The sequence below is a fragment of the Aythya marila genome, assembly GCF_965140915.1.
Source record: "Aythya marila genome assembly, chromosome: 6".
Lineage (NCBI taxonomy): Eukaryota > Metazoa > Chordata > Aves > Anseriformes > Anatidae > Aythya > Aythya marila.
In genome coordinates, this window is record NC_139047.1 from 11,433,223 (window position 1) to 11,456,762 (window position 23,540).

The 23,540-nt window shown below is 44.1% G+C and overlaps 1 protein-coding gene across 1 annotated transcript in view; it reads right to left on the bottom strand.

Annotated features, from left to right (window-relative positions):
* SLX9 (SLX9 ribosome biogenesis factor) overlaps positions 1–23,540 on the bottom strand; it is a 46,649-nt gene that overhangs the window by 11,797 nt on the left and 11,312 nt on the right. Inside the window, exon 3 of the mRNA XM_082762838.1 lies at positions 1,065–1,133. Within this exon, the coding sequence (XP_082618964.1) occupies positions 1,065–1,133 (69 nt within the window). The remainder of the gene's footprint in view (positions 1–1,064; positions 1,134–23,540) is intronic.

Below are 23,540 nucleotides of genomic sequence, written 5' to 3' on the forward strand. Positions count from 1 at the left end.
TTCTACAGTTTTTTAAAATGGGAGTGATGTTTCCCTTTTTCTAGTCACCAGGGATTTTGCCTGACTGCCAGGACTTTTCAAACATGATGGAGAGAGGCTTGGCAACTGTATCAGCCAATTCCTTCAGGACCCTGGGATGTGTGTCATCAGGCACCGTAAACTCATTCAGCTCCATCAGGTGGTCTCGAACATGTTCTTCACTTACAGCAGAAGGGGCTTTGCTCCCCCAGCCCTCACCTACAGGTTCAGGAAAACAAGAGTCGTGGACTGGCAGTGAAGACTGAGGCAAAGAAGTTGTTGAGTACCTCAGCCTTCTCCATGTCTGTTGTTACCAGTTCTCCCTTCTTGTTTATCAGAGGGGTTACACTCTCCTTGGCCTTTCTTTTCTGAGAAATATACCTATAAGAATCTCTTCTTATCTTTTGCATCCCTTGCCAAGCTCAGTTCCATCTGTGCCTTGGCTTTCCTGATCCCATCCCTGCACATCCGGACAGCATCCCTGTACCACATGTTCCCAGGCCACATGTCCCTGCTTCCACTGCCTGTGCATTTCCTTCTCGTGCCTCAGTCTGAGCAGCAGGTCCTTGCACACCCATCCTGTTTTTCTTCCCTTCCTGCTTGCTTTCTTACACAGGGGAATTGAGAGTTCTTGTGCTCTATGAAAAACATCCTTAAAGAGTTGCCAGCTCTGCTCAGCTCCTTCGTCCCTAAGGACAGTGTTCCAGGGGATCCCGTCCACTAGGTCTTCTTTAAATAGCTGAAGGTTTTTAAGTAGTCACATTGCACATGGAGAAAGATCAAAAACAAGGACACAGACTGAATCTCAGTGTAAATGCCCTTTGGAGAGGGGGGAAAAAAAAAAAAAAAAGGACTTTTATCCCACATCGTGGGAAGCAGACTTTAAGGTTTCTGAGAAGTGTTCAGACTCCCTGACCCCTAACCCTCATCCTGCCACAACCCAACACTTTCAGCCACACCCCATCTACAAAAAAATCCACCAGGGTTACCCAGGATTACCCTGTGAGATGTCCCCCCATACAGCTGTGCTTTGGAGGAGTACTTACTCTGTAGCCATCTTTCTTTCCTCAGCTTCATTTTTTCTTTTTTTGAAAGAATTGGTTTTTCTTCTAAACCTAGAAAAAAAAAGAGACATGAGATAGAGTTTGGCTTCTGCACACTAATTCTCTGCTGGACACTTTACAGAGATCGTCCTGCAGAGTCTGTAATCTTTTGTTCAACCTTTGTCGCCTTTGGATGTGTCAGTATGTTGGACAGGCTGCCCACGGACTTACATCACATCTCAACTCAGAGCTGAACAAATCAAAATTGGCTCACTGTCAATTAAGAAATACGAAAGCAATAAGATCAGATCAGCAGAAGTGGCAGCATAGGCCCTGTTTTTTTTGGTAGCTCAAGGCTTTTCACGAGAATTTTGCACCTCGTGTTCTGCATTCCCACAGGAACCTGGCCTGAGTAGCTGGCACCTCCTTCTGAAAGCTAGCCACAACCATTCATCACTCCACAGGCATCCATGTACCAAGACAAGTTGCCACAGATCTCTGTTAGGTCTGGGTTTATTTCCTTTTTGAGGCTGCATGAGCAACAGATTGCTAAACCAAGATAAATCTAATAAACCAGTGAGGACAGACTCAGAGCGCTTACAGTTTCCAGAAGTGGAAGCAAAAAGCAAGCTTCAGTCTGAAAATATGCGTACTGATAAAACCAGGAAGACAAGAAATACAGACTGCAGGCATGCAGGGACAGCAGGAAGGCCTTCTGACACAGCTGCTGGGCACCCACGTAAGCACTTGGCCCATCCTCAACTTCTGCCCAGACTGCAAGTGGCAGGCAGACAGAGGACTGGAAATGGCCTGAAAAACACAGATTTGTGGCACCCCTAAGTAGCAGCCCGTTATTAATAGCTTAGAAAAAGGCTAACACCTACTATACACTAAAATAACCACTATTTGGAAAACAGTGGTTAATTGCTGATATTCAATACCAAGGAAAAAAAAAGTCCCAAATGTTCTTATTAGAGATGCACTTCAGACACTACAAATTTTTATCTTATCTTTTTTTTTCTTTTTTTTTTTTTTCTTTTTTTTAAGAAAAAAAAAAGACTTTATTCAACTTTTCTCATGAAACATCCTGTGAATACTGCTACAGGAATGCTAATAGAGGAAGAAGCTCCCCAAACACTACTCCTCTCACCTTAGGCTACTCTTAAGCCTAGAAAAGAAAAAAAATGTCTTTTCTCTCCCCCTTCAAACAGAATTCAAAAAGAATAAAGGAATTTAATACAACTCTGAAAACAATTCACTGAAGACAACTTCTCTGAAGCTTCAAATCTTTCAGGATGATTTAAACAAAAGCAGGATCAGAACTCAATAATTTCAATGTGTGAAAATCAGAGCAGGCCTGATGAAGTCGGGGGGACTTTCACAAAAAGGCAGCAACAACAGCAACAAGTTGAGTTTGAGTTTTAAAAGGACACAGAGAATGAAGCAGACGATGCCTGAAGCAGCTGCTCTCCTGACTTCTTGCCCCAGCCAAGATCAATGCTGTGCGCGGTGGCAGAGATTCAGGCAAACACGAGCACATGGCACCAGTCTCCTGCCGTAATTGCATGTCCCCAGTAACCAGCTTCCCACTGTCATTCCCCCACACCATCACCACAAATTCCTGTGAATTCGCTGCCAGGGAAACAATAACGGATCACAAGAAGCCAAAATGTGAATAGCAAAACACATCCCAATAGTGTCTGAGTGGGTGCTGAGACTGGAAGCCTTCTCCCTGGATTTCTAGCAGATCCCAACTGCATGAGCAGTTTCAGATTCCAGAAGCAAAAGCACTGGGGAGATTTGCCCCCTTGTCTGAAAACATGCTCATTACTTCATTGGGAAAACAGCGCCCAGTGGGATTTGTTAATGAAAAAAATTCAGCCAGCTGGCCAATTCTAGTAATAACATCAATTCAGATATTTATTTATTTTTTCTCCCAAACAGCAGCAGAATATTTAAGGAAACACAAAAGCTGTTTTCTTGGCAGGAGCCCAAACTCTACAAGCACTCAGCACTGGGGCCTTGAGCTGCAGATTTCCAGGGCAGTGCCAGGGAAGGGTAGCATCCCTCCACGGTCCATGGGACATGGACTAGGTGGGCAGCCTAATCTATCTGCATTTTGGGGCTAATTTTAAGGGAGTATGGGGGTCAAATCTTATGGACCTATATTAATCTTGACAGAATGATGTTTGGGTGTTTATTACGACAGTTTTTGGATACTGTCTGACACATTAAAAACCACATCAGCCGCGACAGCCATGATATTTTCATTTTGTATATCCCTCCCTGCCCATCAAAAAGGGGTTTTTCTGTTGTTGCAAGTTGCCAAGTTGTGTTTGGCACCTTCCAGTGTTCCTGTGTTTGGCAGTGGTGAATGCCAAAGCCGTTGAAAATTCACTGGAGAACTTTTCTGTCAGAAGAGGCAGAATTCAGTTAGTTAATTAACAGCACAGGCTGTCCCCAGGTAGTCTTTATTTTTATTTAGCTTGCAAGCACCTCTGAGATCAGAAGTCAGACTGCAGCTCCATTTTAATTATTTTTCCATGAAATCTGAGGGGCTGGGGTTCTCTCCCTCCCTTCAGCCCATTCTGCATCTAATTTAACAACACTTGGCTTTGAAATTTTGTTCACGGGAAAAGGTTACCAAAACCATTTACATTAGCTGAGGGTAATTCACATATTGTAACTTGACAATTATTCCTTTTAGTGAGGATGTTTTTTTCCCCTCCCATCTGTACAGTATGAAACATCTTAAATAAAAACAAATTATCAAAACAGCAACACCTTTCTGCCTCCTACATCAAATGTTTCATACTATCCCTGGCAATTCTCAGGATCCTGCTTTCATGGCATGGAAGCAGGTTATTTCAGCACAACTTCATTTCAGGAACAGTTATGGGTTGTTTTTCTTCATTTGTTTCCGTTTCGTTTCTCATGGACTGCTGTCAAGGCATTTACACTAAAAAATATGTACTTCTCCTACCTTAAAAACTCCCAATTTGCCATTGCTAGGCATTCAGAAACGAACCGAGCACAGACACAAGACTGGGTTAAAGGCATAATACCCCAGGTTTCTCTAAGCCACAGGGTCTCACTTTCCAATTTTCAGTCCACAACGAAGAAGATGAAAACAGGGGCTTCACAGGCGTATTGAAACAGTTCCTGGAAATCACACTGGTTCAAGGATTCAGTTGTGAGCAGAAATATCAGACACAAAATTGCACCTGTGCTATACCGCACTGTAAGAGGGTTCTGCAACACAAGCATCTGCTCCTTCCTCACAAAGCTACAGCAAAGCACCAAGTCCCCTTCTGGTAAGTTATTAAAAAATAGCATGTAGTATTAAGCAGTATTCCCAGAACTCTGGTGATATGTAACAGTGAGGCAGCTGCTGCTTGAAACACAATATTTTGGCAAAACAGGGTACAGTATAAATTGAAGTTAAACAACAACAGATGTGTTAATTTCAGCCCCAGTTGTTTAACAGCAGCAAAAGCGAGCATATGCCTGCAGCTGCTGAATAAATTCACTGAAGAAATTTTGCAAAGAGTACATCCAAAAGCGGAAGACTGGGTGGGTTTTCTGTTGCTGGGTTTTTGATTGGTTGGTTGTTTAAAATTACATAGTGTGACTTGTAAATTGTCTCTTATGCTTTTTCACTGGAAGGGCCTGAGAAACAGCAAAACACTTGCATTTCTCCCAGTCTCCTGGTGGAAAGCAACCGTGGTGTGACCTGACAGAAGTCCAAGCAGAAGCCTGAAAGTGTTCTTTTTTTTTTTTTTTTTTCCTGCAAGAAAACTGACAGACAGAACAAACCAGGAAGAAAGTCAGCCAAAATGCTCCCCAGCAGTGAGGCAGCACTCCCTGGGCATCCTCATCCCATGCAGCAGCTCAGCTCCCAACAAGGTGACTTCAAGTTCTGCTTCTCCTCCAGAAAGCACTGCTCCAGAATTGTCTGAGGAGACCAGGGTACATGGGATTAATGAGACCTAGATGTGAGGTGGTGTGGGGACATGGTTTAGTGGGTGATATTTCTGTTAGGGGGATGGTTGGACCAGATGACCTTGGAGGCTTTTTCCAACCTTAATGATTCTATGAAGGCCACGGGCAGGGAGTTGATATTCTGGCTATTTGGCCCCTTACTCTTAGAGAAGCCCCCAGAGACAGCTTAGTAGCCTGCACAAAACGCACAGAGACCATGGCAGGGAGTGTTTGGGTTTTACAGACCTCAAGTCCTGGCACCCTCAGGAGTCTTGGAAAACAAGATTGAAAAGCGTATGATAGCCCTTAATGGGACAGGACAGGTTTCACCATGGATACAGCGTCTGCTTTTTATATTCCAGAACAAGCTACATTATTTTCGGTCATGTTTTATCCTTACACCAGCACACAAGCTTTCCTTCTTCCCCCAGTGAGAGAGGCATCCTATTTCAAATACAATCTGCATTCCCAATCCTTCCAGAACCACAAGGTTATTTAAAGAGCCTACTTCCAAACCCCACTTCGCACCAAAAGCAAGGGGTGACTGATGTCCTCATATTGATGTCTGCTACAACAAGCAGAGAAAACTCACCAGCCTGCCTCTGAGGGCAACTTAATGGCCCCAGCAACCACAGAGAGAAGCAGCAGCTGGGCTTTGTTCACTTTCTTTATCACCATTGAAGCTTAAGATTCAAGTCTTCATGAAGTGCAAGACTGAAGCTGAGGCCAAAGTCTGCTTCAGACAGCACCAGGGGGGCCACCATATGTTTCCTTCCATCTCCTGAAGGACGGTCTGATCTGCTCAAGATATTCCATAAGAAACAACCCAGCACAACTCTGCCAACTCCAGGCTATAAAGCTGATGAACTTGTACACCAGTATCGAACATTACGATAGAGGTCAAGCAACTTCCTTTGTTGTAATTCAGACATAGGGGACAAAGGGGTTATGCAAAGCCCTTGAGTCCTGACTCTGAGTGTGGAGATGTCACTGAGAGCATGGGCAGCCCTCCCTTCTCGAGGATGCCAGCCTTCTCGGTGTAACTGCACCCAGCCCTAGTGCAAGCTTTACAAACAAGCAGCACGTATACCCCCTTGGGAGCATACCAATGTCCCTGCTTCCTGGTCCTGCATGGAAGGACACTGGCCCAAGAAGATCTGCAGTATCTGTTCCACTGCCAATTCCCAGCCTTGTTTGCAGAAGCCTAGCAAGTTGCTCCTCCTCTCCTCTGGCACACACGTTATTTATGTGAAATAGCACAGGTGCTTGGGGCATGAAGCACTACACCAGTGCATGCGTTCGTAGCCTGGGTCACACACGGTGGGAACCAGGGCTCACAACTGCCACGTTACTATCCTCATCTCTGCCACAGACACTTCTGGCCTATTTCTTTCTCAAGTTTTGTACAAGCTGACGTTTCTTCAAATGCAGCAGAAAAATAAAATTCTGTTCCCTTCAGCAAGACAGCTGGCACTTTTTCTCTGCAGAGACGGTTTCTAAAAACATCCCTAGAGATCCAAGAGTTCAGGCCCTTAGCTCTTATTAGCATGCATTCTCAAATGCCATGCTTCTAGTTGAATAAATTCAAAATATCTTTATCATTTTCCAGATTGCATATAGGGGCACAAAGAAACTTATAAGGGGGCCTCTGTTTTTAACGCTTTCATTGTGCAAAGGTGACTGACAGATGTAGTAACTTTAATGTGAAAAGACTACAGAGACAAGGAGATCAGCTCTAGGAAGAGGTAGTGATGAACACTGCAAGTGTTATGCCATATGTAAAAGGTCTAGAGGAAAGACAGAGAGAATACATCCCCATTTATAAACACTGACCTTTGAGAAAGGCTTGCAGCAAGGGCAGACCACACTGCTACAAGGTACTGGGAATCTCTCTGCTGAACTCTATGTGGAATCATAATGCAGTTAGTTAAAAGATTCATGGAAAATTAGCAAGAAAGATCAAAAACAAACGAGGGAGGTTAGACCTGACCACCTCCTTAACACCTGACCATGCAGAGTAGCAGGGTTTTGTTTTCCAGTTAGTTTTCCAGACAGAAAGAGCATTAGAACAACTGAGAGCCAGAGCCTCTCAGCTCTGCTGCAGAACATGACCCTCCATCCCTGGTCGGTGTGATTTAGACAGGTCCAGTCTCTCATGAGCCCATCCTCAGTTTGTGTAGGAAGGAAAGTGCACAGATCTGTGGCTCCCTTCTCAGAAAAGACCTGCCCTTGCAAAAATAGTATTTGAAAAGTCACCTTGGCAACAGAATTCCTTCAAGCACGCATACATAAGGCAGTGACTCATAGGTTTGCCATCACAACCTGAAAACAAGGTACCAGGAACACAGGGAGGTGTCATTCTCAGCTGCCTACCTCCTGCAGCCAAGTATTTTTAAGGTTTGTAAAAAAAAACAAAAACCCATGGGCACCCCCCAATATGAATGACCAAAGCAAACTGCAGGGAGTCCACAGTCTGGACAGCCCAACAAGTCCCCATCCACAGAGGACAAAAGCTTATATAACAACAAAGAAAGATATAAAGACATTAGTGTTGGCACTGTACTTTGGATAGGGAGCAGTGGGAGGAACAGCAAGATCAAATAAAATACACTTTCTATAAAAGCTTAGACAGCAATAAATATCTGGAATGAGGTTTGCTCCAAGACCAAAATTGATTCATGTTTACCAATAGAGAAATTCCATCCTTAGGGCTTACTAAGGAAGACAGAATAGCGAAACACTGCTGAGCTTTTTGACAATGCCTCGCAGGTTGGTATTTTAAAGAGATTTTCCTCAAAATATCATTTCCATTCCCACTAAAAAGATTATACTTCACTATAGTCTCATTTGAGGAGATTGAGAAATTAGTAGTTCAGTATCTTCTGCAGTATTAGATCTTGTAAGATCTCCATTTGAAAGCAGTACACTATTTTATTGCACCCGGTGCTTGTAATTTACGCAAAATGTAAGAAAAAAAGTTAATTTGCCTTAATTTGCTTGTCTTTTAACAGTATATTAGCTACTAGATAACTAAATGGACATTGTCTAGCGAAGTCTGCAATCAACAGCAAAGAAGAAAAATCCACATGAAAGTTTGGTGCATTGGAAACGCTTGATCCTTCAGCTCACACGGATCTGCTCCATGTTTCGCGGCCTACAGCTTCCTTACGATGGGGAGTGGAGGGGCAGGTGCTGATCTGTTCTCTGTAGTGACCAGCGATAGGACCCGAGGGAATGGTGTCAAGCTGCAATAGGGGAGGTTCAGGCTGGGTATCAGGAAGAGGTTCTTCACTGAGAGGTTGTCGTGCACTGGAACAGGCTCCCCAGGGAAGCAGTCACAGCACCACGCCTGTTGGAGTTTAAGAAGCGTTTGGACTGTGCACAGCTAAATACACAAAACTTGATTGAAGGCTGCACCTTCAATCCTCCCTTTGCATCTATTTCTACATCGCTACACATAAAGGTGTACAAAGAGATGCTGTTTCTCCAGCAACATGCAGCTTAAGTTTCCCATACAGGCCAAAAGAGCTGCTCTGTCCTTTCCCCACAAGGAATTTACCAGAGGAGTGCACAGCAACCCAAGGCTGTCAGAACAAGCCATACATTTAAATGTGGCAAAGAGTAACAGCGACAGCACGGGTATCCCTGGGCTGTGAGAGTTTGCAGCCAGTCGGCAGCGTTTTCTGTAAAGCACAATGTCCTTTGGCTGGCTGCTGAACGCCGTCTGCTCTCCACGCAGAAGCACACAGAAACTCAGCATGGGTTTTGCAAAAACAGTAACGATAGGCAGCAAATTCTCTCCCTGGCTTGGGAAAACCCATGGTCAGAGTACACATTCCAAAGTACCACATTCCAAATTCAAACAAACTCAGAACTTCAGAAAATGTGAACTGAGATTCCCAAACTATCTTGATCAAAATCCTTTTGTTTTGATGCTTTCTACTTTAGCTTGTTTGTTTTGGAAATGCAATGTTGCAAAACAAAACAATTTCAAGGCTTCTTCCTCGTTTTCTTTGATTATTCCTCACAAACAATTCAGGCTTGCAAATGAAGTTTTAGGCATTTTTTTTTTCCAATAGAAATGCAGATCAGGAACAACAAGAAAAAAAAACTCCTTAAGATTCTCCTACAGTAACCAGACATCCTGCAGCACAACTCTGTCAGGCATCTTAAACACAGACAGAAGATGCTGTATCTACACTACTAGAATAAAAAAAAACATTGTACAAAGTTCTGTGCTTTAACTGACATCAACAGCATTTCTCCAAAGGGGGAAAATTACACAGCAAGCCATTGTGTAAGTGGTATTTCTAATGCCAAACCCTCTCACACTTTTCCATGCAGCACTCAAGCTTGGTTTCGTGTATGGCTACTTCCAAGCTTTGAATCTAAATGTTCTCCTAACGTTAACGCCCTACAAGTCAAGTCACGGGTCAGCCCTCTCCACACAGGGCAGGATATACCATGAGTAGAGTGGTTTTGAACTCCACAGCCCACCCACTCTATTCTAGGAAAGCTTAAGTATTTACGTAAATATTACTTAAGTATTTGAAACTACTTCTGGCAGTTTTGTTCAGATGGCCAAGACTGATTACTCCCAGTACCCAGAGAGGGAGACGGACCAGTTATAACAGCTGAATATTCACAGCTCATCATCAAGCACTTGCTATACCACAACTGTGCTGATTTAAACAGCCATGTAATAGGCTAACCTTAAATTTAACCCCCCTAACATTTTAAAACCTTCATAACAAAACCGGGTTGAGCTCATGAGAGATCACAATAATTAAAAGGGAGGGACACGAAAGGGAAAGCTCTGTACCTCCCACCATGTTCACTGAAGTCAGGCTCCATGACACTTCTATATGCTGCTTGTAGCCCTTGCTAAGCCAGCACAGGGACACAGTTTCACATTAAGCACACAGCTCATATTAAAGATGTTCTTTGCCCAGAGGTTTTCAAAGATTTTTTATGGGCAGAATCCAGTGTGATCTGGTACCAAGGCATCAGAGCAGAGAAGCCTTTTTCCCCCCATTTGTGCTTCTTAAGTCCTGTATCCACAATATCTTTCTGTAGTCTCTCCGCAGGTCTAATGAAGGCACAGGACTTTGAGCGGAGTGGAGGCCACCAGGGGGCAAAGAAGACAACTTCCATCTATCTGCACACTCTGTAAGAAAATACCTGGAAGAGGAAGGTATCTTACAGTGAACAACTGATCAGCTCCCCAGTCACGTCAGTCCCTGAAAGCTACTCAACTCCATCCAAGTGGAAGAGATGTTAGCATTTACCAGGAGGTCTCCAAAAGGTGGGATATTAACTACAAGTATTTCAGCTTGGCTTCCAGCAAACGAGAAGATTTAGCAGTAACCAGTGGGGTGGCATAGGGCTTCTCCTGGAAATTTATGGCCAGCAGAAAATAACAAGAAAGAAACAGCACCAGCAAGTTAGCGATGCTCAGACCATCACTGACAAAAGGACTCGGAACTGTAAAAGACTAAGATGAAAGCAAAGAGCACACGCACACTACTACTTAAACTGTTAGGTACCAAACATTATTGGAACGGCACATTGTTATACATAATTAATATATGAATTAATTTGTCTGCTGAGTGCACAGTGATCAATACTTAATTTTATTCCTAGGCAACACAACAACGTCAGCCAGGAATTGAACTGAGTAGACAATGCAGATACATAACTTCAGGGTAAAAACAAAAACCATCACAAGAGCAGCAGTAAGTGGGACCTGCACAGAAGTCTCAGCAGCACATGCAGAGCAGAGAGATTGTATCACAGACATCTTCACAGTGAAGGAGGAAGCACAGCTTAGCTGCAAAGGTCAGAAGAATGTCATAACTGGCTGAAAGGACAGGTTCAAGTGACAAAGATCTTGTGCAGAGGGGAGGAGGAGAAAGGCAAGGACAGGTAGGGAAAGGGCAGAAACAGGGACATTCAGTGTAGTGAGACATGCACAAGGCACTAGTAAATATACGATGAGGTTTGTCTTCTGACAGATCAGTCCAGGGCTGCCAGGCAATGGATGTCCTGGTGAATCCAAAGTACACAGAAAGCCCACCTGGGCAGAACCCGGGCAGCAGCAGGGGGCCGTGTTTTCAGGAGGGCAGGGGGACCATTCTGTTCATTAGTAATTAGCAAATATGTTGAAGTCTGCACAGCTTTCAGTTGCGAGAACCATAAGCCCTGTCCTAAGTGTTGCAATCTTGTCCTAAGAAAAAAGGATTTGCCAAGTGGCCCTGACTGAATATACTCCTTTAATACCATCACAGCAAGGAACCAGCTCAGAAAGCCTTTTCAGCAAGGCCGTGCTCTCAGAAGGTAAAGACACTTGACCAGTAGGAATGAGCACCTTGTCTCCATGGTCCTGAGAACTATATGGTCTTCAGCTCAGTATGCCACTAAGCTCCAAGCACAGTGGCAGAGATATGACAAGGAAGCTGAAATGAGATCTCTCTTCTCCTCCACCCCCCCCAAACCTTCCATTAAGCCTCTGTCAAGCTGGGATTCCAACAGCCAACAAATTGTTCCAGGAAAACACATCAGGCAAGAGACAGAAAGCCTGCGGTGTAGGCAGCCACACCTAAGGTATGCGGTCCTCAGCCTCTGATAGACTCATGCATCAGAGGAGGAGCCCTGATTTAACAAACTCTCCCTTCAGTAAATCTCATTTCTTGGCACACTGGCAGCCCCTTCCACGACATGTCTGTACAGGCCATGTTTGCAGCATGCCACTCCATATGCTAGTGCCCCACCTACTGTTAAAGAGATTGCTCCCCTCAAGCAGCAAACGCTGGAGCGCAGCAAGACCACTTGCTCCTGCACAAAACTCAGGGACCCAACATTCACATTAAAAATCAGAATAACTTACCTGCAACACAACTGGGAGAGAACTAATTTACGTCTCCAGCATGGCTTTTCGCCAGGATGCAAGTCTAATACAAAGACGGGACTGCCAATACAGGCACACTCCTCAAACTCTGCTGAGAGGCTCAGCGGGAGTCTGGGGAGCAGGGAAGGGGTCTGCAAGGTGCTGACCTGCCCCAAGGGACACTAAATGACATATTGGATTGCTCATCTCTAACGGAACAAGAGGAAAAAATAATCCACTGTGATCGACTGCTCTGTTATTAGCGACAGAGAGACAGGGCTGTTTCCTCTGGAAAGATCGACATGCAATGTGCAGCCGTATCAATACCAGCGGCATTATCAGCACATGACACTCGGAAACTTGGCATGGAGACAGGAACAGGCAGGCTCCAAGAGAGAGCAGCTTTGGGTGTAGGGAAACGAGAGCTTAGCTTACCTAAGAGCTTGCTGCAGCACCAGAACAGCAATCCTGACCCCCTTCCACCATGCCTTCCCCACGGCCTCCTTCCCCAGCTCTGATGTGCAAATGCAGTGTGCAAATGTAGCTTACTTCCACCTGGGTTAGTTCTCTGCTAGTTTAGTAAGCGGAACCAAATCAAGTCAGCATCAGGCCAGGAAGACCACCTGGTCAGGAGCAAGCCACCTCATTTCAGGAGCAAAACGTTGTTTTGAGACAGATGAACTGATCATTCAGACTTCATCCCAGAGATGTGAAGCATCTTTAATGTGTTAGAGACAGAACTTGAAATATATGAGTAGCAACACCTCTCCAGGCCAACTGTTCCCTTTATTCTGGCCTGACATGAAAGAGCAGAGGAGCACTCCACATGAACTCACAAGGCAGGACAGAGGGACACACGAAGAAATGCTTGGGGCTGCAGGAATAGAGGGGTTTATTCATATAACATATGGTTTCTTCACGTAATGTGGAGCACAGCTGTGAAGCACCCTGTCCACTTCTAGGATATTGTGAACGCCAAGTATTTCTGTTCTACTTACAGAGGTTCAAAAAAAAAAAAAAAAAATCAATTGGACAACTCTGCAAAAGAACAGAAGCAACACTGTACTGAGATGATGTCTTGGTTCAGAAAAATCTTAAAACCACAAGTTGCTCAAGAATGAAAACTATTTTGAGGAAAGTACTGCTTCTGGGAAGTATTGCAGCTTTCCACTGCTGATTGCTGCCAAGAGGTAGGATTACCCAGCTTGGCTATCCTTTTGTTCTGACCCAGCACACCCAGTTGTGTAGGAAGGTGTATAAGATCTTGTCACAGTTAGAGGTTCAGCAGTGATGACAGGAAGAAGTCCTGAGCTGACCAAACCCTGATAAATAAGAGAAGCATGGAAATCATTGCTTCGTGTCTCTGGCCTAGAGATCTAGCTTGGTATTACCAGCGATGGGCACGACACTGGAAATTAAGTACAATTTCAGCAGTTTGACTAGTGAGGATCATTATTATTGGTTGTTGCTACAGTTTCTTTCACAGATGTCCCTAGACCAGAAAACCCTCAATGATCTACTAAAATCATGGTAAAAAATAATGTGGGGATGAAAGACTGCAATCTGGGAATATTATTGCCTTACACCTAAATTACTCTAAGAAGATCAGCTGAACTGTCATGGCATGTGATAAATTTATTCAAAGTGCAGAGAGAAGTCCTGCCCTCTGCTTTTTGCATGCCATCAAGAGCCCAGGTGTGAAACAGCTATTTATATTTTCGGACAGAAGCAGAAAGGCTGACCTGGATCCTGAAATGCATCCTGATTTCAAGGTTCTAGGTTCATTCAAATCAAGCAATAAGAATGCACAGCTGTGCTGTTTTGAAAGCCAAGACCGTGTTTAGGCTCCGCATTGCTGAAAGCAAAGGACAAAGCCAATTGGCCATGGGCCTGGCTGACCTACCTTAATCCTTCGCCTTGTAGACCCAGCTCCCCCACCCAAAGGAACCAAATAAACACCTAATTCTCACCATCAGAGAAGGAGATGAAGAAACTAAGCTCCTAAAACATCCCAGTACTTTCTACTCTGAACAGCTGCCAAAAAGTGCAGAACAGAAGCAGCATCAGAAACAGCTCAGAAGGTCAACATCAAACCAGCAGTTTTTGACCTGCATGAATACCAGCCCACCCAAAGCCTGGAAATAATTTTTCGTCCTCTCCCATTTCACATTTTCCTTTAATGTTTCCAGCTACAGATTTCTCAGTTGGGTTCTGCCTCTTCCTGAGGACCCAATTAGAAGAACAGACAGCCAAAAGGCAGCTTCCACTACAGGGTATAAGGCAACATGTGGCATGGGAGAAGGAAGGCAATCAGAGGTATAGGGCTGGTTGGGGTTGACTTGACACCACAGCTTCCTTTCCATGCCAGACTTAACTCTTCTGGAGTAAAAATGGAAGAGTCCATGTTGTTAGACCATGGAGAGAGTTAAGGAGGGGGGAACAGCTGGCAGAGGAATCTTAACAGGAAAGCTTGAACGCATGCTCTGAAGCGACAGCTTTTTGGTATGAACCCTGAACATATTTCCCAGATCCATGTGTTGAAAGAGTTATGATAAACACACCCTAAGATCTCTTCCCTCTCTTCTTCCTCACTGGTTACTTGGGAAGCAGCTGAATAGTTTAGTCTCTTGGGGCAGAAATGCCCCTCCTCTTGTCCTACAATCCTGTTAACTGTCCGACAAATGAGGCACCTCCACAGTACTCTCCTGCTTTCCTACTCACTCCCCAGGAGTACTGGAACATCAAGACTTTCCTCTCAATACACAGAAAGAAGATTTTGGTAAAAGATCAGGCCACCAAGACTAACAAAACACAAACAGAATATCAGCTCAAAATTGTGCCAGGAACCTGGTGGTAAGAGGCTATGCAAACACACAGAGGATACAGGAGCTTTCAGGTACAGATGAAAGGGCACAGAAGAAAGTGTCTGAACGGGCTCTTTCAGTCCAGTTGAAGCAAAGAAAGCCAGAGAGAGTTCCTTTCCTTTGCAAGAAGAAGTATACTCTATGCACACCTACTGCATGCTGTCTGAGCATCTCAAACACAAACGTTTCAAAGGTGCGTGCAGAGTGCCCTGCAAATGGAGGAGATACCCAGGGGAAGACTGAAAGCCTTAGTTTGTTTTAGAAGTGGACATAAGGTGAGAAGGATTGTTATGGCAGGCGGCCACATGATCTAAGACTTTGCAGTGTGCAGAGAATGATCACCAGAACTGCATTTGCCAGAGTCACTGTGTGGACAACAGTTCTGTTAGCTAGGTCAGGCAGCTTCCTATTCATTTCAGTCCTCTGTGTAGGATAGGCTGAAATCTAGTCCTACATAACCTCACGTAAAACAGATAACAAGATGGAGGTTTGTGATTAATTAAGCTAGCAGAGAATAAGAGGAGAGAAACAGTGAAACCGAAAGGCATATCCTGCCTGCAGCTTGATGGTACACAGAGACTGAGCTATGTGAGTAGCTACATGAGTACATTAAACCGTAACAAAATGGACATAACATTTAACCTGAACTGTTGCAAAAATCCTGCCATATAATATAGGGTAGAAATCTATCATTGCTGCAGCTCCATAGCGCTGCAGACACACCATGGCAGGGCTGGGGAAGAAGGGAGGATGTGGCAAGAGCTCTCTTCCTTCAGGTCAAAGCTTGCCACACGACAGCTCACCTCAAAAAAAAGGAAATGCCACTTCCTGCAAGTCAGCAGTATATGCAGGCAGGACAAGTTTTATCATACTGACACAGATGTGTACACACCTTCATCTCTAAAAAACACAAGTTATCATGAGAAATGTTATCTTTATTCAAGATCATTTTGTGTTTGTTTTTTTTTGTAAACATGTAAGTCAAGTCTTAATTCGGTAGACCAGTGCCTGCAATTTGTTAATGCTGTTCGTAATCTTTACCTTGAATTACAGATTCTATCTCCTGACCATTTCAAATCCAGTATAAGAGTCTGATTATTTTCTATCATATAGGGCTTCGTAATATTCGAAGCTAGAAATAGCTATTTTGTATTTGCCATGATGAAGCAATCACAGAAATAAAAATTGTCACACAGCAGAACCAAGAGCACGTGAAGGAAATTACTACCTGCAGAATGAACTACCAAGTCTTTTGACAGGACAAGAGGCAATGGGCATAAAATGAAGCACACAAAGTTCCATCTGAACATCAGGAACATCAGGAAATGCTTTTTTGCACCACCCCCCCCCCCCTGTTTTTTTTAAACAGTGCATGTGACCAAGCACCAGCAGAGGTTGCCCACAGATGCTGGGGAGTCTCACTCGCTGCAGATACTCAGAAATATCTGAAAGGACTGCATTTGACTGCAAATGTTGGTTTTGGTGCAGATCTCCAGGTTGGCTAATAGCTTTTCCCTTTAATGTGAGACATGTCTGTCCCTGTGCTAAAGATGTTCAAGTGATTCCTGGCATCACCTTCTACACATTTACAGTCAGGCAATGCCTGTGCACCACTGTAAATAAAAGCAGAAGCAGGAGTTACTAGAGATGCTTCCTTAACTGCTCTGATCAGTCCTCATAAAGTAATTGCTCTGAACCTTACTTAGAGCTCACTAAGACCACAGCAAAATTTCCACTAGGTTACTTTAACTCTTGATTAATTCTCATTTCCTGGCAGATTTTCTTGGATTCTTTAACATCTCTGCTCTTAGGGCTTCCTGTATTATGGACTCTTTTCCCCACTCCTAGCATGCCACACATTGACAGGGAAATGAAAAAAGTAATCACATGTCAGAGCTTGCCCTTGATTTTTAAGTCTTTGTAGTAGATTAGTGTACTGCGCTCTTCCCACCCCCATGCTGTCCTATCTATTGCACAACTGCACGTCAAGGAGTTAATCCAGCCATTTGCAGCTGTCAGAGTGCCTGCACACCAAGAACCCAAACACTTAACAGTTTGAGAACATCAAGGGAACAGAAAGGCCAACTGCATCTTCTGTCATTTAACACCCATACGTTAAATGTCATCATATTTACTTCTTTTTACCTGACAGCCTGCTGCTCAGTCAACATAAACAAGATGACTTGGGCTCCAGACACGGAGAAGAGCTCGACAACTCATCCTGTGTAATGCCTGCAGTCTTTCATTATTTACATAATCTAAGAATTGTTAGCTGGATATTTGTCACGTTTTCTTCAGCTGGTTCCCACATCACTTGCGCTGCAAATGGCTTTATAAACAGCCACACACAGATGACTGACTGCAACACTGACAGAAACACAAAGTAGGAAGGAGGGTGAAAGTATCTGAGGAAGCTTTCCAAACTGTTTGTGACAGGCACATCTTTGACCTCCAGCTCGCTTCTTACTGCTCACCTTTGCCTGCACACAGTTTGGCAACAAGCAACACAGAGCAATGCCCTTGCATAACATTGCTGGCACCTCATTACCCCCATTCTTCTCCTCTCCTGTTTTTGTGAAGCGTGTATAGCAGATCTTAAAACTTAACAGTATTCAAAGAATGGAGTTGAAGAAATAATCACTTTGGGAAGTACAGGGCAAGTAATCAAGGCTGTTCTGATCTGTCATAGGGTGAAGAGGTGACAAAATCCCAAACTTGAGCACCTGCTGCATCTGGGTATCCTCTCCCAGACATATGCATGTGGCCATGCATACCTGTAAACTTTCAGTGTAAACTGAAATTCACAATGGAAACACTCATTCCAGGAGGTGCCCAACACCTCAGGTCTCTCTCCCTCCTTATGGGTACAGTCTGCCCCACAAGTGGAACTGGTCCAAATGCTGCTTTACCACCTCTTACAGTCTCCGACATTTCCAATTGCTGCTGTTTTTGTGCTGTCTCAACTGCTCTTCTGCTTCAGCAAACAATTTCGAGCTCCCGAAAGCCCTGAGGCACTAATATGATCACCAGCTCTGCCATCTTATGCAACACGCTAGTCTGACATCTCGCTCTCTGGACAGCCCTATGTGCCCACCCCCACTTCTGCCTGGCTCCAGGGGACACACGGACACAGCCCCACAGCTCAACCAAGCCCCTGGACAGACCTCTCTGGACACCTCCTAAAGCGTTCCTCACCTCCTGCCAAAGCTCAACTTTATGACCCTGCTGTGTACCCTTATCTTTTCTGTAACGATTTTCACATCAGATAATTTCCTTTTTTCAAACAAGACTTAAATTAGAGCAAGCGTCTCTAATCAAGTATGCCCTCTTGGCTCCCTTAAATGAAGATAAAATCCTACAAGAGAAAAATGAAGATCAGGGCCCTCTAGGAGAGGAGCAACCTATTGTTTTCCCCATACTATCACCTCTCCCCCTTTCATTTATTTGAAGCTTCCAAGACAGGATCCATCATCCACTCTGGAATGACATTCTGTTGTTAGAATCTATTTCAAAGCAAGGGAGTTTTACAGGATGTCAGGACTGCACTGCACTGACTGCACTGAGCTTCACGCTGCCAGCAGCATGCACAGACCGTAAGAGGCCTCAGCAGATGGCACGCACAGCTGCACGGCGTTCCTAACATCAGCAGAAACGGGCGCTCTCACCACAGCTCCATGAACCCAACACGCTGAGGAGATCAGCAGCTGCCAGGAGAAAGCTGCTGTAAGGACAGCCGTGTTATGAATAGAAAGCAGGGGCTGAGGAAGAACAGAGTAGGTGCAAAAACAGAGTAGGTGCTGACGTGACACACCCTGCTCTCAGCTTTCAGGGCTGCCAGACGTTTGGTGTTCCTTGAACTTAGCACCAAAACAGAGAGCCCCGTGTTCCTCAAACAAACAACAATAAAAAAAGACTACACACCCTTTCAATATTTAAGTCTACCATGCTCAAAATACACCTATTGAGAACGCCAGTATTCCCATCAAAATGCCTGGTTAGTTCTCAGAAGAAGAGGGAAATTCATTGGAGGGGGGAGCAGCAAGTTCTTCTACATTGCACTGGGGACACGTGCAGGACGAGCCCTTCTTTATGGTTATGAAGGCTGCTGGCACAGCCCTGTGTCTGCTCATTTCCTGATACATACTAAACAGCCAAACAGGTTTAGACACCATGCACCTACAGTCCTATCACCAGTCTTATCACTGTAGCAGAAGACTGAGTTTAATCTCTTTATCCTACCAACAGGATATTAATTTTTAACTCAAATGCCAAGAGCTGCCCAGTGCTATGCCATATTTTTCACGTTTTTCTGGCTTTGTTCAACATCTCTTTCCTGGCAAGGAACTACCCACTAGTCCTACCTTTGCTGAGGTGTCACAATTAAGACATGAAGAAACGCCAGCTTCTTGGTGGATCCCAAACCCAGAGTGGAAGGTGTAATTTGAACTTCTCCAGGATGTAAGAGCGATCCAAGCTGCTGTGCCAGGAATAAAGCTTGCCAGTACCAAGAAGGCTGTAACACTTGAGAGGTTCGTGGCCTTGAATACTGCCACCCTATAAAATATGATAGGACAGAGCAGGGCAGCCAAATGCTGTGCTAGAGCCCCCCACTCATGCGACCTGTGGCTCTAGCCTCAGCAGAGCATGTGGAGATGTGTCTCCGAGGGTGATGGACAGGAAGGGATGGAAATCTGCGAGACTACGTGCAGACACACAACACATTCTGGGAAAGACAGAAAGGAGTCGTGTCCCCCCAGACAACCCTCACACACCGACTACCATCCTGGGCCAAGGAGCTTCAGAAAGATGAAGCAAAGGTTCACAAAACCTATTTGTACACCCTCTGAAATATTGATTTTTCTTCTAGTTAACATAGTTTGATTCTACAGAGCACCTTGCAAAATCAGGGCCATCTGTTGGAAACCAACAGCTAATGATGCTAAAACTGAAAGTGCTAGAACTACTAAAACTGCTCAAACTGCTATTCCAGCTGCTGTGAACCAGCTTACATATTCCAGAGAGGTTGCCAGCGTGCAAAATATTTCCCACAAAGAAGAAATACGCTGAAGATTTTCAGTCCTAGCCAGGATTTCTACACAGCTCTTTCTGAAAGCAAAAATACACTAGCTGCCAAAGGGAAAACAGGGCTACAGCCTTCTTCTATGGATGTTACATAATAAATAATGCATTTCAGTATGGTGATGTTGGGCTCCAAATCCCAGCCTCACTTACCCTGTAAAGACTATGCCAAAATGATTTATAGTATTTATATATTATGGAGTATGTGCGTGTTGGGGGGGGTACTATCAGATCTCATTTAAAGATTACATTTAGATTAAAAAGTCTGGTTCTTTAAGATTTTCTTCAAGCAGAAAAATGTAGCAGCAGCAGCTGGGGTACAGCAAACAAATCAATATATCCATATTGACATATAGATCATATAAGAATTAGGATGAGCAAAAAAACCGTTAGCTGTGAAACATTCCTTTGAATGCTTTTTCTTATAGGGTGTTAGCTGCTTGTGGTTCAATGCTCAGAAGCTCCATCTCCTTAGAGCCTGCAACATTTACAAGCTCCCCAAAAGCAAGTTTTACTATAATTGCTCTATTCGGCATTATATTGGGTGACATTTTCTTATGAACATCATTGATTTATATACCTATTGCACTAGGAAAAGCTGAAGGAAGAACTGGATAATTTTGTTTTGCATCCTGCAGAGCAGAAAAATACCATTCAAAAATACAGAGCTGACCTAGAAAAAGGAGGAGTTATTCTACTGCCCTCTAATGAGCACATCTAACATCTAAAAAAGAGCATTCTCAGAATGATGTTCTGTTCTGCCACAGGCACCTCCTCTCCTGCTACAGAGCTGTCAGCAACACGGTCACTGCTGAAGCAATACAGCACATCTTACAGACGTGCAGGAGAAATACCTGGATGGATCTAAGACCTGTTTTTTTGTTGTTCTTTTTTTGTTTTGGAGTTTTAACTAGAGTATATGACCATGTACTGTTCTGTTCTCCTTTCCTTCTCCAAATGCAGGGAGGAGGAGAGAAGCTCCTAATTCCAACAGTCCGGAGACAAGCAAGTATACCAGCTCACCTCTGCAGCTTCCATGAGGGCCACACACCCACCAAAGTTCTCTCCAAAGTATATTTCCTGCATTCACCCTTTGTGTTCCTTCCTTGGGTTCATCTGGATGCTACTAACATGTTAGTAGAGTTGCCAAGGCTTTTAAAGAACACATCACCAAGTAGGTCACCGCTGCAAGTATCGGTAACCTGACAAAATCATTAAGTTCAGGTAAAACATAAACATGGAGGAATGACCTTCTGCAACAGCTGTCTGCACTAATGAAAAGTGAGTCACAGGAAATTAATTCAGCTCTCTCATGCAAAGTTTTCTCTGAATCTGGCCAATATTCAGAGGACATTCAGTCCTACGATTCCATGACATTCAGTTAGAAGAGACAGCGAGGAAGGCGGAGGAACAGCCACAGAGCGACAATTCTACCTGGTACTGAATTTAATCGCAACTTTTATAGTTAATGTGGTGGGTTGACCTTGGCCAGCTGTCAGACACCTACCCAGTCACTTTTGTACTCCCCCACCTCAACAGGGCAAAGGAAGAAAGTCAGATGGAAAAATTCATGAGTTGTGATAAAGGCAGGGAGGTCACTTATCACTTATAGCCATGATCTAAAACAGACATTGGGAAAATTTAACTTAATGTATTGCCAATTAAGAACAGCTGGATGGTGAGAAACAAAGAAACTCTTGAACACTTTCTCCCACCCCTCTTCTCCTGGGGACAGAAGGAAGCGTGGGGAAAACAAGGCTTGACTTCAGTCCTTCAGCCATGACTCCTCTACCTCCTCCCCCAAAATCCAGTGGCACAGGGGGGTGGGAAATGGGGGTTGCTATCAGTCTGTAACACTTCATCTCTGCTGTTCCTTCCTCCTTACAATCTTCCCCTACTCCACGATGGTCTCTCCACGGGCTGCAGGGAAGCCTTTGCTCTAGCACATGGAGCACCCCTTTCCCTCCTTCTTTGCTGATCTTGGTGTTCACAGGTCTGTTTCGAACTTTCCTTTCCTACTCCTCTGCTTGCCCAGCATTTTACCCTTTCCTCACTATATGTTTTCCAAGAGGTGCCACTAGGCTGTGCCCTGCAGCGGACCCGTTGGAGCTGGCTGTGTCCAGCATGGAGCAACCCTGGTATTTTCCCACAGAGGCCCCCTACAGCTAGCAAAACCTTGCCACCTACCTATCCAACACAGGGAAGTAGGCCAACATCCTCTGTTTTGGAGGAAAAAGAAACATGAAGTTTTCATAATCCCATATAAACAGTATCTACAAATTTGCATGCTATTTCCATAAATAAAAACACCACAGGTGTAGGCATTAAAGCATCACATGTACCTGCAGTGGCAGAGGAGTACATGTAAACCCACCCTTGGGGCCAAGAACAACAGACAAGAACCAAAGCAATAGCCAGATGCTTCACTGAAAACCATCTTGAAGATAAAAGTGCTACTGAATGACGCAACTTAAACTCAAAATCATGGTTTTTGCCAGCAGATTTCCTGCCGTCTGGAATGGCCTTCATGGACCTCACTGCAAACAAGCATGCCATGTTATTTCAAATCAAAGCACATTACAAAACAGCTCCTATGTGTATAGACACAGTCTGTATTCATAGCAGCTAGCAATATCCCACCTATGTTAAAGAAGCCCTTTCTCAGTTATATAGGAACACCTAGTGTCCCGAATTTACAGATCATCTTTATTTTGAAAGGGCTGATCAGAAAACAGATGTAATTAAGTAAAAATAAGCCATGCAACCAGGAAATGCACTAGGAACAATCTAGTATAAAGCACACACATACACAGCTATGCAAGGCATGAACGTCTGCGATACCCTCAGAAGCCAAAATTCTTGATGCAGACCTGTGGATTACCTACATGCTTCTCACACACCATCAAGCAAGAAGCACTAGTGGGCCAGCAAGCAAGTTTGCCTCTCCCATTTTCACTGAGATATCCTGTCAGACTCTCAGAAACAGCATGTTTCATTGCAGTTCATTGTCAATACCACATACTACATATAATGCTTTTCAAGCTATCTTCATGCTGACAGTCACTCTTTGCCTGAACATCTGCTGGACAGTCTGTTCTTTTGCAGGATCTACAATGTGTTCCGTGGTTAGCTTCACAGCATATTTATAACACTGTTAGTTCAATATAAACCTGTCCAAGTTACCATTTCAAGCTACCCAGAATATTCCAGAACCCACTGTATTTAATCCTTCTATATACTCATTTCCTACATTTAGCAAAGATGTCTGTCAAGATTTGCAGTGCAAAAAACTCCCTCTATCAAAGAACAAGTAAAATAAACCTTACTTTCCATAAGCCACTTGACCAAAAAGCTAAGCCCAGATTACGTGCTATTACCAATTATGCCACACACGAGCATCAATAACGCTACTTTTGGAACAATTCAGTAGACAAACAGACTTTAAGTTGGTGCACAAAGTTCTGCTTAAGCGTAAAGAAAATCTTGCCCATAAGAGTCTTTGTGAACAACTTAATACCTCTGTATCTCAAGAATCCCCTGAACAGAACGGATTTCAGCACAAAAAACAGTATTATACACAATTTAAGTCTGTGTTGTAATTTTGGTGGACTGAGTGCGAAAGATGGCTCCAGGAGAAGATCAAGTTTTCCCATGATTACAACCTGTGGG